Genomic DNA, 16681 nt, shown 5'->3' on the forward strand with positions numbered 1-16681 from the left:
ATGCTAAAATTCAACTTTTTATTAGGAGAATCGGGATGACAAGAATCAAACTTTAGAGCATTTTGTCATAGTGACTCTATGATATCATATCATGAATTAATTATCCTTAAAGCTTAAGTTGTTAAGTGATGAGACATGAATGATTTTTATATTACATCTCTAATGGTATAGAACAATAAAGAATAAGTTGTGCACAACATGCAAACAAACACAAAGACATTGGCAATGCTGTGCGAAACTTAATGTTAGCCAGCTTTGAAACGACATGAGCACAAAATGGGAGTAGGGTAAACGAGGATGTGTGGGTAGATGTGTGATCATAAAAGAAGAATAAGATAAGAAATGAAAACATTCGACAAGAAGTTGGAATAGTGCCAATGGAAGAAAAGATGAGAGAACATAGAATGAGATGGTTTGGAAATGTTCTTCGAAAACTTTAGATGCTTCGGTGAGAAAGGAAGAGGTTGGCCAAAACATGCTTGGGGCCGTGGGGGAAAGTAATAAAACAAAACTAAGTGGGAAATAGATTGGTATAAATGTGCAGAATCTATTTACGTTATATAGACCTATATCAATAACTACTTGCCTGATATAGAGCTAAATCTAAAGGAACAAATAGAAATGAATTTGCCCTACCAATATGTCCTATTAATAAAAAAAACCAATCTAGAATTTATATTTACAACAGATTTTAGGTGCTCTGAAATGCTTTATGGGCATTCAGGTTTCATGCATTCTTCCTTTCTCAACGGAAATACGCAATGGATTTACCATTTGAAAATTGATATTGGATTGACTGATGCCAAACCATGGGATTCTCCCTTTTTTATGATTAATTCTCTCTTACATTTTTTGTCGTGCTTTCTGCCTCCCTGTAAATGTTATATGTGCATTCTTAGGGATTCCTAGAATACACAAGCTAGAAATCGAGGGAAGGGGATTTCATACCAATCTCTATGCTGTTCGTGGTATTTATAGTGGTGGTAAAGAAGGTAAAAGTAGAGTCCAGTGGCTTAGATCAATGGTTGGAAGTCCTGACCTGATCTCTATACCAGGTACGCTGAATCCTTTACCTTAAAATTGATATCTGTTTCCTGTTAAAGGTGTTGAGTAGTACTGCGATTGAATTTCAATACATCCTCTGTATATTTTGAAATTTTACCTTGTCCTGCTGTTTGATAATTGGAACTTGGAGGGATTGACAAGGATCAAACTAAAGATCACTTGGTTTTGAGAATATTTGGTGTTATTGCTGTGAATATCTTGATTGACGCAGAAGTTTTTTTTTTTTTTTTGCCTAATTGACCTACAAACTTAAATAAACTAAATGGTCTTCGTGTGTGTGTATATATATATATATATATATATATATATACACGGGGCAAGATCATTTGATACTGGTGTCAAATTAAAAAATTTGATACCAAATCTTAATCGTTGATTTTTGTCAATCTGACGGTTATAATTTATTGAAAATTAATAATTAATTAATAAGTGCGACCCAATAAATTATAACAGTTAGATTTTTGGAAATGAACAGTTAAGATTTGGTATCAAACTTTAGTTTGACACTGGTGTCAAAGAATCTTGCCCCTATATATATGTATTAGAATTTTCTCCTTGTTTGTTGCCACTCATTTCTTGGTATATTATCATCCAACAAGATAAAGCTGTCTAGCTACATATATATTGTTACTCAGTTGTTTGCTTAGAATTAACAACATATCATTTCTTGCAGAAAAAAGATTTTTTGATAATCAAACCTCTCAATAAACCTAAGAGCCATAAGCTTATAGGTAGAACTTGAAAAGAGTAAGTATAATATTATATTGACAAATTGTGTATTACAACTGTACAAGGGCTCTCTATTTAAAGAGGCTAAATGACCTAATGGGCGAAGCCCAAGGAAAATTCTAGAATACAACAATAAATAAAATAATTATAATTATTTGCAACACTCCCCCTCAAGCTAAGGAATAGATATTTATCATTCTCAGCTTTTTAGTAAGTTCTTGAAATCTATCTGAGAGAAGTCCCTTTGTCAAAATATCAGCTAATTGACGCCCAGAGGGAATGTATGGAGTGACATTTAACCTGCTATCAAGTTTTTCTTTATTGAAATAGTGGTCGACCTCAATATGCTTAGTCCGATCATGTTGAACTGGATTATGAGCTATACAAATAGCAGACTTATTATCGCATAGCAGCTTTATAGGTCCTTCACATCTTATTTTGAGATCATCCAGTATGATTTTCAACTACAATAACTCACAAATGCCTTGAGTCATGGCTCGAAACTCAGCCTTTGCACTTGACCTGGCAACCACATCTTGTTTCTTACTCCTCCATGTAACTAAGTTACAACATAGAAACATACAATAACTAGTGGTAGATCGGCGATCAGTCACAGATCCAGCATAATCGGATCAGTATAAACTTCTAAAGAAAGATTGCCATCTCGCCGAAATAATAGTCCTTTACCAAGAGTGTCTTTAAGATATTGAAGAATTCTCTCCACTGCCTGCATGTGTTTCTCCGTTGGTTATGCATAAATTAACTGAGAATACTAACAACATAAGCTAGGTCTGGTCTAGTATGAGCCAGATATATCAGCCTCCCAACTAGCCGTTGATATTGTCCTTTATCATTGGAGGACTCTCCTCTTCATAACCCATCTTGTGATTTTGCTCAATAGGTGTACTAGAAGGTTTACACCCAAGTTTTCCTGATTCTTTAAGAAGATCAAGGACATATTTTCTCTGGCTGATAAAAATTTCGTTCTTTGAATAAGCTACCTCCATCCCTAGGAAATATCTCAATTTTCCAAGGTCTTTAACTTCAAACTCTGAGTCTAGTCTTGCTTGCAGAATATGTCTCTTCCCCATATCATCACCTGTTATAATAATATCATTAACATACACAAGGAGCACAGTGAGCTTCCCATCTTGGGAGTGCTTAAAGAAAAGTGTGTGATCTCCTTGACTCTGTTTATATCTCAGCATAACCTTAGTAAATCTACCAAACCAAGCACGGGGAGACTGTTTCAATCCATACAAGGCCTTTTTTAACCTGCAAACTTTATTTCCTCCATCCATAGAGCCAAAATCAGGCAGGATTTTCATGTAGACCTCTTCTTCTAACTCATCATTACGGAAAACATTGGCTCTCACAGTATTCATCTTTGCAACTGGGGCAAAAGTTTCTTCATAATCAATGCCATAGGTCTGAGTCTAACTCTTGGCGACTAATGGAGCCTTATATCTCTCAAGAGTTCCACCAGATTTGTACTTTAGGGTATAAACTCATCTGCACCCTATTGCTTTTTTTTTTCATTGGGTTTATCAACAATCTTCCGTGTTTTATTCTTCTTTAAGGCATTCATCTCCTCTTGCATGGCCCAAACCCAATTCTCATCTTTTAATACTTCGTTCACTGATTTTGGGTTGAAAATGGAATATAGTGCTGATATAAAGCTTTTGTGCTGCATAGAGAGGTTAAGCAGAAGAAAAAAATTGAGAGATGGGATGTTGGGTGCAAATTTTTTTTCCTTTTCTTAAGGCAATAGGTAAGTCATCAGAGACACTGGGTAAATTATCATAACAGAGACAATGATATAATGTTCAGAAACAAGAGATTCAGGACTTACTAGTGATTCAGACAATCGAGTTTGCTAGTGAAGCATTATGAGTTGTTTCCTCCTCTGATATACCAATTCAGGTGTCAAAATTTTTCATATATCAGGTGTACTTGAAGGTTCTGACACATCAGTCATCAGGAGTAGACACTAGGGGGAGAGGTGTGAGAGTAGACAAGGACGACCCAGACTCAAAGAAGAAAGGGGACGAGTCTTCTGAAGAACTGCTCTCCTCCTGAAGTTGAGGACCCTGGAAAAAAGACTTAGATTCATGAAAGGTGATATCTATAGAAACAAAAAAAAGTTTGACTTGGAGGATGATAATACTTGTAGCTTTTTTTATCAGGGGCATAACCAAGGAAGACACACTTAACAGCCCTAGGATCCAAGTTTCTACGATGTTGTTTATGAACATGAACAAAGGCAACACACTGAAACACTCGTGGCGGAAAACTCTGTAAAATGGGAACAAAAGGAAAGAAGAAAGTCATGGAATGAATAAGATAGGTATTGTTAAAGACCCGTGAAGGTAAGCGGTTGATCAAAAAGGCTGCAGCTAACACAGCTTCTCCCCGATAAGAACTAGGAACATATGTTTGGAAAAGTAGCGTTCTAGCGACTTCAAGAAGGTGACGATTTTTTCTTTCAACAACTCCGTTTTATTGAGGGTATCAACACATGTGAGCTCATGAATTATACCTTTGTTTGAAATGAATTGCGACAGACATTAGTTTACGTACTCAGTACTATTATCATATCTTAATCTTTTAATATTCTTACCTAACTGAGTCTTGACCATGTGATAAAATCGGATAAATATATCTGGTACTTCAGACTTGTCTTTAATCAAGAATATCGATGTCTCCCGAGTACAATCGTCAATAAAAGAAGCAAACCACTTTGCACCTGAAATACTATGCACTTTAGAAGGGCCCCAAACATCATAATGAATCAGAGAAAAAGGCTCAATGCTTTTGATAGCACGAGAAGGAAAAGACACTCGATGGTGTTTTGCAAATTCACAAACATCGCAATGAAAGGTCTCAACTGATTGATTTAGAAACAGAGAAGGGAACATTGATTTCAATAGACTAAATTGTGGGTGCCACATATACTTGTGATGGAGCCAAATCATAGGTTTTGCCGTAGAAGTATGACATGTCATTAATAGCTGATTTTTGGTATCATTTGTAACATGTTCTTGAAGGAGATAATACAACTCACCCTGCTCTTCAGCAACTCCAATTGTCTTCCTCGTGGTAAGATCTTGAATAACAGAATGAGAAGGGCAAAAAGTGGTAGAACAATTCAAATCAGTTGTAAGGCTTTTTGAGTGGAGATAAAATTATAATGTATGAATGTATTGTATTCAATTATATAAAATTGTACAAGAGTCCTCTATTTAAAGAGGTTAAATGACCTAATGGGCTAAGCCCAAATAACCTTCTAGAATAATAAACTAATAATAATAAAACTAATATTATTTCTAACACTCCCCCTCAAGCTGGTGCGTATATATCATAACATCCAGCTTGTTACATATATGATCTATTCGGGGACCTCTAAGAGCCTTGGTGAAAACATCTGCAAGTTGATCACTGGAATTGACAAATGCTGTCTCGATCTCACCTGACTGAATCTTCTCTCTAACAAAGTGACAATCAATTTCTATATGTTCAGTCTTCTCATGAAAGACTGGGTTAGAGGATATGTGCAATGCGGCTTGATTGTCACAAATGAGTTTCATGGGCCATTGTTTACAGAGATGTAATTCCTTAAGCAATTGCTTTAGCCAGATGAGCTCACAGGTCGCATTTCCCATGGCCCGATATTCTGCCTCTGCACTTGATCTGGCAACCACAGTTTGCTTCTTACTCTTCCAAGAGATCAAATTTCCTCCGAGGAGAACACAATATCCCGAGGTGGATTGTCTGTCTGAAAGAGAACCTGCCCAGTCAGGATCTGAATAGCTAGACACTTCTGCATTCCCCTTATTAGTGTATAATAAACCTCTTCCTGGTGCCTTTTTGATATATCGAAGAATCTTGATAACTGCATCCCAATGAGAGTCACAAGAAGAGTCAAGGAATTGACTTGCCACACTAACTGAAAAAGAGATGTCTGGTCTTGTCACAGTAAGTTAGTTCAACTTTCCAACTAGTCGGCGGTAACGACCAGGGTCTGCAAATGGCTCCCCTGTCCAGGTAATAACTTAATATTAGGATCCATAGGTGTATCAATGGGTTTACATCCCAACATACCAGTCTCATCTAAGATATCCAGTGCATACTTCCTCTGACAAATGAAAATGCCTTCCTAGACTGTGCTACTTCGATTCCTATGAAATATCAAAGTCTGCCAAGATCTTTGGTCTGAAACTGATTGAATAAGTACTTCTTTAACTGATCAATCCCAGCTTGATCGCTGCCAGTAATAATGATGTCATCAACATAGACCAGGAGATAGATGCGTTGGCCAGAAGAGCTATGCCGATAGAAGACTAAACCAGGCCCGAGGAGACTGCTTCAGGCCATATAAAGATTTACGAAGCTTGCATACCATGTCAGAACTCTCCCCCTGAGCAACAAAACCTGGTGGTTGCTTCATATATACTTCCTCTTGCAAGTCACCATGTAAGAATGCATTTTTGATATCAAGTTGTAGAAGAGGCCATTGATAAATGGCAGCAAGTGCAAGAAATAGGCGAACAGATGCCATCTTGGCAACAGGAGAAAAAGTATCCCCATAGTCATGACCAAATATCTGAGTGTATCCCTTGGCCACCAAACGAGCTTTGAGGCGATCAACAGTGCCATCAGGACCAACTTTGACAGTGAATACCCATCGACAACCGACAACTGACTTTTTAGGAGTAGCATGAACAAGGTCCCATGTGCTACTGGATTGAAGTGCTTGCATTTCATCAATCATTGCTTGACGCCAACCCGGATGAGAGAGTGCTTCACCTGAGGTTTTAGGAATAGAAATAGATGAAATACTAGAAACAAAAGTAAAATGTGATGAAGAAAGTCTATCTTAACTCAAGAAACTATAAAGTGGATGAGGGTTACGAGTGGATCGAATACCTTTGCGAAGGGAAATGAGAGTAATCTCTGATGGAGGATCCAGAGGGGAAGTGTCGACAGCGGCAGGCAGTGAGTCAGTAAGGGTCAAATCCGCTGGAGGCGCAGGCTGACAACGCTGATAGGTGAGAAAAGGACGGTCCGCGGGGATGGAGGCAAGTATTCCGAGATAGAGTCCCTTGCAACTGGTAAAGACAAATCAAGAAAAAGAACAGGAAGAACTTGATCAACTTGTGTTATCTGAGATGGGATAGAATGAAAAGGTTGTTGATCAAGGAAAGCGACATCAGCCGAGACAATATAACGCTTGAGATCAGGAAAGTAGCAACGATACCCCTTTTGAAAACGTGTATATCCAAGGAAAGTACACTTGAAGGCTTTGGATGTTAATTTATCTTTTCCTGGAGTAAGATCATGAACAAAGCAGGTACATCCAAATACATGTGGAGGTAGAGTATAGGAAGGTGCTCCTGGAAATAAAACACTAAGTGGAACTTCGTTATTGAGTACGGAAGAGGGCATGCGATTGATGAGAAAGCAAGAGGTGATTATAGCTTCTGCCCAAAAACGAAGTGGAACATTCATATGAATTAGTAGGGTACGAGCAGTTTCAACCAGATGCCGATTCTTACGTTCGACCACTCCATTTTGTTATAGAGTGTGTGGACAAGTGGTCTGGTGTAAAGTCCCACGTTTCTCCAAAATATTAGAAAACTCAAGAGACACATATTCTTTTGCATTATCACTGCGCAAAATTTGAATAGAAGCACCAAATTGAGTATTTATCTCGGCACAAAATTTTTGATAAATTGAAAATAATTCAGAACGATTTTTCATTAAATAAACCCAAGTGCAATGAGAGAAATCATCAATAAAGGTGACAAAATACTGAAAACCCAAAACAGACATTGTTCGACTCGGACCCCAAATATCAGAATAAACAATAGAAAAAGGAGCATCAGCTCTTTTATTGACTCTATTAGCAAAGGAGGAGCGAGCGTGCTTTCCTTGCTGACAAGAATGACAGTTTAAAGACTTAAGACTGGATAAAAAAGGAACCATATGCCAAAGCTTGGAGAGGCTTGGATGACCCAGACGACTGTGAATTAGCTCAGGAGACTCTGTGAGAGAACAGGCTACTGGAGAAGGTTGTGCAATCAGATAGTAGAGACCTTGTGACTCAATGCCTGCTCCAATCGTCTTCCCCGTATCCGAATCCTGCATAGAAAAGGATTGTTTAGAGAAGGTAACAGTACATGAAAGAGAATGAATCAACTGGCTAACTGAGATTAAATTAAAAGGAATGCCAGGTATATAATAAACAGAACGCAAAGTTAAAAGGGGAGTTGGATTGGCTTCCCTAATTCCACGAGCAAGAGCCTTAGTGCCATCAGCAAGAGTGACAGAGGGTAGGTTATTAGAATAAGAAAGTGAAATGAAGAGATCTTTATTACCACAAAGATGATGAGTAGCACCTGAGTCTATTATCCAGGGTCCAAGAGATGATTGATAAAAACAAGCAACATGATTACCAGTGTCTTGAGTAGGATGCTGAGAAGAAACCTTCTTGAGAAGTGTCTCATAGTCGGCACTAGAAAGAGTTACTAATCCAGTAGGTGGTGTAGCATCAGTTTGAGCAAAGTTGACAGTCGATGGCTTCAAATGTGGGTACTTCCTATAGCAGCGTTCTTCAAAATGCCCAAGATTCTGGAAATAATTGCAACGAGGCCTCTGTCGGCGGCCATGTCTGTGACCGCGTCCACTGTTCCAATGGGAATCACTGGCTCGAGAAAAGAATGGAGATGGGGTAGTACTGGAGATGATGCCAGTCGTGTTTTTGGATGCATTACTTGAGCCCTACATCACAAAATAAAATAAAGGAGATTACCAGATCTGAAAATAGGAGAGGAAGGCGAGCTGTTCTGTCCCGGAATGGCCGAATTTTTTTATTTTTTTATTTTTTTGCGTGAACAGTACCTGTACGGACGCGTGAACAGTAAAACTATACGGACGCGATGAACAGCAAACCCGTACGGACGCGATGAACAGCAAACCCATACGGACGATGAACAATAGATCTGTACGGACACTATGAACAGTGGATCGTACAGACGATGAACAGTAAATATGTACAGACGCGGTGGACAATAGTTTTTTTTTTTTTTTGAAAACCCGCGTGAACAGTGTAGAACCAAGCCGGAGGGAAGCACAACGTTAGAGGAAGGAGAGAACGCCTAAGCAGTGGGCTTAGGGCTTTAGCGGAAGCGAAAAATCCCCAGAACAAAGAGCTCTGGTACCAAATTATAATGTATGAATGTATTGTATTCAATTATATAAAACTGTACAAGAGTCGTCTATTTAAAGAGGTTAAATGACCTAATGGGCTAAGCCCAAATAACCTTCTAGAATAATAAATTAATAATAATAAAACTAATATTATTTCTAACATGTTGAGATATAATATAGTCCCACATTGGTTGTATAAGCAACTAATGTGGATTTTATAAGGTCTTGGGCACTCTCACCCTTTGAGCTAGCTTTTAGGGTGGTGTATCCCATGGTTCTTTACAGATAAGATTAGTGGAAAACTGAGGAATATAAAGAACATTTTGAAGAAATAAGGAAGGTTGAATTTGAATGTTACTGGAACCAATAACTGACTTATGGGATCCATCGGCTACGGTTATAGTATGACGACCAACAATAGGATGATAAGAAACAAAGACTCAGCAAGACAAGTCATAGTATGAGTTGCACCAGAATCCAAAATCCACGAGGTTTTAAAATCAGTGCAAGAAGCAAGAAGAGATGTAGAATGTATATTCTTCCAGACAAGATCAAAGAACTTTCAGATGGCTTACACAGATTATCAATAGCGGTCTTAAGCTGCTCCAACTCCCCTTGCCGAATATTCACATATGGAGAGACATGTGTAGGCTGTGTAACAGTCAAATCAACATCGAAATCGGCCATAATGCAAAGAATAAGCCAAAAACAGCTACAAAATCAACCAAATGTACACCCAAACAACTTCTGACTCTGGCGATGAACAGTAACATCCGTAGAAAAGAGAGTCAAACAAAGGTCCTTTCAGTCCAAAAGGTCCCCAGAAAATTTTTTGGTTGCGGCGAGAGGCAAACCTATAGAGTTCCGCTCTAAAGGCGGCAGTCGCAAAAGCAAAGCCCTCATAATCGAGAACTCTAATACCAACTTGATAAGAGGAAGTATAATATTATTTGACAAATTGTGTATTACAACTATACAAGGGCTCTCTATTTAAAGAGGCTAAATGACCTAATGGGCTAAGCCCAAGGATGATTCTAGAATACAACTATAAATAAATAAAATAATTATTATTATTACAGCAATAGATCCCATGATTTTTTGTCTTAATGGAACAGGAAAAAAATAGATGCGAAGACATGTTAGTGTAGCTATTTTGATGTTAACAGTTAGCTGTTAGACTTGACTGTCAAACTCTGTTAGTGGATTCTGTTTGTATCTAATGTGCATGTTATCAGTCATAGTTATCTGTCTGATCTATATTATAGAGCTGTTCTCTGTATATGTGATTCAAAACAGAATTGCAGTTCAGATTCAGAACACATGTCCTTCCTTGTATCTCTCTCTCTCTCTGACTTTCTGTTGAGATATATAAAATCATTAATGTAACCTCACCCAACAGCTTAAGCTTTTGGATTGAATTGGTTCTTTACATGGTATCAGAGCCTCGGTGTACCGGGTTCGATCCTCACCGCCCCCCTCTTTCTTTCTAGTGGAATTTCTTTCTTCGCACGGGTAGGTGGGCCTGTACATTGTACACCCTTCAAGCTCAGTGGGCTCTCGTGTGAAGGGGCGTGTTGAGATATATAAAACCATTAATATAACCTTACCCAACAGCTTAAGTTTTTGGGTGTAATTGGTTCTTTACACTTTCCTTTATTTTATTTTTTTCATTTTCTCTCGCTTTCCGTCTGTATCATGAACTCTAATAAGGCAGAACTAAGAAATCCTTTTAATTAGTACTTCAAAATAATGGGGAAGAAACATCTTCTGAAAAGAAATTAGTTGAGTGCTACATTGAGGAGCAGCTGAAAATTGTGCTTGAAAATTCTGGCATTTTACTCCAATCGTTAACTCTGACTTGACTAACTGGAAACACTGGAAAATGCCAAAGAATCGCTCTCCTTCTCCTAAATTTATTTTACAGAAAATGCTCCTCGTTGTCAGAGGGGATTTTACATTCACTAAAGATTCTGTGAAGTCTATACCAAAGATATCTAGTTGTGAACATAGTAGAGCAGTGTCTGTTAGTCTCAAATAATAACCCATAAACGGAAACATAAGGGGAGAAAGTCATGCGGTCAGTGACCTTGCTGCGAATTATGTGTATTATTTTATTGCTTTCCAAATAAAAGACCATGCCGTAGAAGGAACCTGAGTTCTTAAAAACCTCAGAAATTGCCTGTCTGAGAGAGTTTTAGAAATACGAAAAAGAATTTACAATCATAAAGAGACTCTGAAGTCCTAATACCTCCATTTGCTGAAGTGAGCTTTTGAGTTGGGTTAAAGAATTGTAAGTCTTTTTATTTCTCACATGACCTGTTATACAAATGCCCTTATGGCATGGAGGAGGGGAAAAATCAGAGGCCCTTAACACAAATACCCTTTCTTATTCCTTGCTTTTTCCTTTTCCTAGTTTGGAGGATATCTTACTCTTCTTAGTTGTATGCAAAGAACCAATTCAACCCAACAGCTTAAGCTGGTGGATGAGGTTACATTAATGGCTTCTATATATCTCTAACACACCCCCTCACGCGAGAGCCCACTGAGCTTAAAGGGTGGACAATGCACAGGCCCACCTACCTGTGTTAAGAAATTCTACAAGAGAAAATGGGGGCGGTGAGGATCGAACCCGTGACACCAAGGCTCTGATACCATGTAAAGAACCAAGACAACCCAAAATCGTAAGGTGTTGGGTGACGGCCTTTTTAATGGTTTATATTATTCTCTAACACACCCTCTCACGCAAGAGCCCTTTGGACTTGAAGCGTGGATATTGCACAAGTCCAATTTATTATTTATCTTGTGTTTATTTAATTCAACTAGAAAGTGGAGGAAGTGAGGATCGTACTCGTCACCTTGTGGTCACTGAAGCTTTGATACCATGTAAAGAACCAATTCAACCCAAAAACTTACGCTAGTGGGTGAGACTACATTAATGGTTTTTATATATCTCTAACATTGTACTTTACCAATTTCTGTTTGATAATATTTCTTTTTCAATTTACATCAAAAAGAAGAGAAAAATATATGCAGAATATGCAAATCTAAACAATATCTATTTCGTATTCTTCGTTAATTTATTAAAACTGATCCATCACAGTTGTGGAGCAAATAATCAATGTTCAGTGCATTGAAAGGGCTTGATAGCAGGGTGGTTTTATTTATACCTACTAATTGGTTAACTTAATCATTATTAGTTTTAGCATTTATCTTTGTTGCATATATATTGGCATGCATACTGGTATCATATACATACATACCAAGAAAACATATGGCAGCCCCGAAGATATACCCGTGCTTCCTGGATAAATCATACAAGAACCCTATTTTGTTCCATTGCTTATGTTGTTATGTATCTTCATTAATCCAACTGCTTTTTTTTCGATGATTAAATTCCAGGAGAAACAAGCAGAATGTATGAAGCAAATGTTGATGATGTTGGCTATAGGTTGGTGGCCATCTATACTCCGGTAAGAGAGGATGGAGTAGAGGGCCAATCAATTTCTGTATCGACAGAACCAATTGCAGTTGGTAAGTTGAAATTCTTTATCTAATTGATAGTGGTTTAATGTATACGTAAATTATCTTTTGACATTTTATTATGTAATAATTCAGGGTGAGTTGTCAAACATTTATTAATTGCTAATTTTTAATAAATGTTTATGAAAGCATTAAATAGAATTAATAAGTAATAAGTATTTAACAATTGATTCGGTACCCATGAAAAAAATGGGTGTTGGAGTATTCCCATCAAATCCTATTCTTGCAGGTACCCAAACTAATACCTTTAAATCCCTAACCTTTTGCACTAACCAACCTCACCCCACATGTCCTGTATGAGACTTCAATTCCTCTAATCTCTATTTCTTAAGAAAATTGTGAATTTGATCTGTTAAATCTTCTTTGGTTGTATTGCTTCAATTCTCTTCTGATATCATCTGTAACCCAAAACCAATTAGGGTTATGTGTTCAAGGGTTGATGCTCTCCCTCAAATATCTGGTTTCTGGGTAAAACAGTTGGTAATAATCCTTGTTATAACTTACAAGGTATGGAAATTCCAAATAATGGCGGGGAAAACTGTGGGCTGGTCTTTTATTGTAATTGCAAACTATTCAAAATACATGTGCGTTTCTTTCTGTGCATATCTTTTCATGTCCCTTTTTTGTGCTCTCTTTTGCAGTTTGGCTTCTTTGGTTTGTGTACAATGTACACTATATAGTTTGGAATTTTGGGTTAAAGCATTATTCTGGGATTTTCTACACTGAACTTGGAAATTATATCTGACCTTTAATTCCATGCAGAGCCTGATGTTCTTAAAGAAGTGAAGCAGAACCTTGATCTTGGTTCAGTCAAGTTTGAGGTGGGATATATCTATACGTTTGTTTTATTGTCATTACCATATTATGAAAATCTATTGTTGATTATGTTCTCTCTACCGTTACCACAAGGTACAACAATATAATAAAAACTGTGATATACTTATCTGGATGATTAGCTATTAACTATTATCCAGGGATTCTAGTCCATCTAGGGTTGCGCTTATTAGAACAAAAACCTATATATATGTCACAAATATCTTAAAGTTAAACAGGAAGAAAAAGAATATAAATGGTGACTTGAGTGTAGCCATATCTATGGTTTAATATTCCAAGTTGTAGCTCTGCTGCTGTTTTGTTGTCTGAAGGAAACCTTTCATAATTCTTGGGAGTTGGGAGAATAAGCCTTGTCAGTAAAACCATATTGTTCAAGTATCTAAAATGTTAAACTTAACTTTGGAGTTCCTCTTGTATCTCATTGACTAGTTTTGTTTGAGATGCTATTCATTGAATAATCTCATCGAAAATTTGATAGCTTTGCATCATAATCTTGGTTCGCCTCAATTTTATGCCATACTTTTTTCTTAACCTTTCTGTTGAGATATATAAAACCATTAACGTAGCCTCACTTAATAGCTTAAGCTTTTGGGTTGAATTGGTTCTTTACATGGTATCAGAGCCTCGTGTCCCGAGTTCGATCCTCACCGCCCCTTACTTTCTTTCAAGTGGAATTTCTTTCTTCGCACAGGTAGGTGAGCCTGTATATTGTCCACCCTTCAAGCCCAGTGGGCTTTCGTGTGAGGGGGCGTGTTTAGATATATAAAACCATTAACGTAGCTTCACCTAATAGTTTAAACTTTTGGATTGAATTGGTTCTTTACACTTTCTTTTCCTGTCATTACCTATGTTTTTATCCTTCATCAGCTCATTGCTTGTCTTATGTGGCAGGTATTGTGCGACAAGGACCTAACCTCAAAAAAGGTACCTGAATAGTCTTATGATGTTTTTATTTGGAATTAGAATGTATTACTTTTTAAAAGGAAAAGTTCAAAATTACCATGCAGTTGCTCTTAGAATCACTTATCCCTTATATTTTATTTTTTATTATTTACATCCACTCCACCGACCCCAATTAATTTGGGATAAAGGTGTTGTTGATGTTAATGTTGATTATTTACATCCACTATGGTTGTTTCCATCTAGGTTCAACTTTGACAAGGTTAAAAGTTTAGCTAATTCGTCCATTTTCCCCCTTAAAAAAATCACTTTGGAGTTGTTTTATTCTTTCATCTTCTTTCTCGTTCATGTTAGGGTTTGCAAGGATATAGTTTGCCCAAATGATTTTTGTCAGCTCATCCAAAAACCAGAAAATAACACTAAAATAAAATGCGTCTAAGAACATACTCTCAGTCCGAGAACGAGAAGTCAAAAACAACTAAATGAGATACCAACAAGAAACCCAAGGCCCTACGACACTTCTATTGGGATTGTACATTGATAAGAGCATGAAAAAGCCCTTTTAATGAGAAAGAATACATAAGTCTACAATTTTCTACTGGGAGCCAATTTTCTTTCGTGTAAAAATTCAATTAGAGCGTCCTCACCAGATAAGGGAAAGAAAGAAGGCATACCAAAAATAACTCCAATGTATATTTTTAACGGGACAAAATGGACAAATTAATTAAAATTTTAATGGTGTTAAAACTGGATTTGGATTGGAAAAAACCATTGGAGAGGGAGGTGATAAAAAATAAAGCATATGGGGGTAAGTTACTTTAAGAGAAACCATTTTTTTAACTTTTCCCTTTTTAAAAAGGTGCAAAAGCCAAAAAAAAGAAGGACTAATCCTATTTTTTACTTTATTGCTATTTTAGATTTCTTCAGTGGGCACATATGAGAGACGAATCCTTGAAGTTAACAGGAAAAGGATCAAGGTGGTAAAGCCTGCTACAAAGACTTCTTTTCCAACTACAGAAATTCGTGGTAGTTATGCCCCTCCATTTCATGTAAGTTTGGGTGACCTAGAAAACTAATTTTCCCTCATCCACTATGTAATTTTATTGCCAGATTATTATATCCTTGATTTACTTGTGTGGATCTTAAAATGTATCAGGTGGAGGTTTTCAGGAATGATCAACACCGTCTAAAGATTGTAGTGGATAGTGAGAATGAAGCAGACTTAATGGTGCACTCCCGACACATTCGGGATGTTATTGTTCTTGTGATTCGAGGACTTGCTCAGCGATTCAACAGTACTTCGCTCAATTCCCTTCTCAAGATAGAGGCATAAATTATTTCTTTTATACTCATATTTGATCTGTGAAACCCGGTTGTTGAGACCAGTTATCTCACGTTTTGCTTGTCCTGAGTGCCATTATTGTTATGGTGAGAGAACAGTTATTAATGCCATAATCATTGCAGGTCATTGTTTACACACACACTTTCTCTCTGTGCGCGCGCGAGCGCGTTTTAACGCAAGAGAATAACCATTTAAGGATTTCGCATTAAGAAATTCATGTATATTTTGGACGTCTTAGAATGGTATTAAAATTTACAATTGAGTGAGACGCGAGTAGGGTTTATTCAGTAGTGGTTTGCAGACTAGCTACAGGTTTCTTATTCCTGTGCCTATGACAATGCTTGAGTTTAAGTTAACTATTTTTTTTTTTTTTTTTGGTAAGCTAAGTTAACTATTTCTATGAAAGAAAAGTGAGTTTGTTAAAGTTTATTATAATTTTAATCTATTAAAACGTAAGAATAGATATGTTTTTATCTATTCATTAAGAGAAAAATTAACTTTATTTTATTTTATTTTTTATCTTAATAGCGCTGGAAGTGAGTTAACTAGTGAATTTGTTTGCTGTTTCTGCATGGTTCATTATCAATACAAGAAGTTCAATTTTTTGGTTTCATCAACTTGTAAATTGAACCGATATATAAACATAGTTTTTTAATTAGAACAATGCCTTAGTTTAATCTATAATGGCGTTGAGTTATATTTTTTATTGATTATTTTATTTTTTTTAGCTGGGTTTAAATATTATGAAAGTAAAAATTTGAATATAATTCATTGAAGTTAAAAAATTTCAATTAATATAAGATTTAATGTTGACTCATTAAGCTGAAATAATTATGAGCTTGAGCTGAATCAAACATAAGCCAAGAAAGTGAGATTGATTTCTTTTTAAATTGAACTTGAGTTGAGCCTACTTTGACTTTGTTTGACTTTCTTTCCACCTCATTAAAGTGTTATTGTACTGTGCTAGTCTTGGTCACTTCCTTATGCCAGAGGAACTATCTGGCTCACTCTATCCTTCAACTTAGTAACAAGCAAATAACTGGTTGCATCCAGCTGTTACAG

At 36.8% G+C, this 16681-nt stretch overlaps 1 protein-coding gene across 1 annotated transcript in view; it reads left to right on the top strand.

The window, feature by feature from the left end:
• LOC133300640 (187-kDa microtubule-associated protein AIR9) overlaps positions 1–15878 on the top strand; it is a 61719-nt gene extending 45841 nt beyond the window's left edge. Inside the window, exons 31-36 of the mRNA XM_061500217.1 lie at positions 900–1055; positions 12403–12534; positions 13306–13364; positions 14269–14301; positions 15195–15326; positions 15434–15878. Coding sequence (XP_061356201.1) covers positions 900–1055; positions 12403–12534; positions 13306–13364; positions 14269–14301; positions 15195–15326; positions 15434–15610 — 689 coding nt within the window. The 3' untranslated portion in view covers positions 15611–15878. The remainder of the gene's footprint in view (positions 1–899; positions 1056–12402; positions 12535–13305; positions 13365–14268; positions 14302–15194; positions 15327–15433) is intronic.
• Positions 15879–16681: the final 803 nt, after the last annotated feature.

This window comes from Gastrolobium bilobum, unplaced genomic scaffold (genome assembly GCF_033153095.1).
Source record: "Gastrolobium bilobum isolate Gb01-03AN ecotype WA unplaced genomic scaffold, APGP_CSIRO_Gbil_v1 utg14646, whole genome shotgun sequence".
NCBI classification, from domain to species: domain Eukaryota; kingdom Viridiplantae; phylum Streptophyta; class Magnoliopsida; order Fabales; family Fabaceae; genus Gastrolobium; species Gastrolobium bilobum.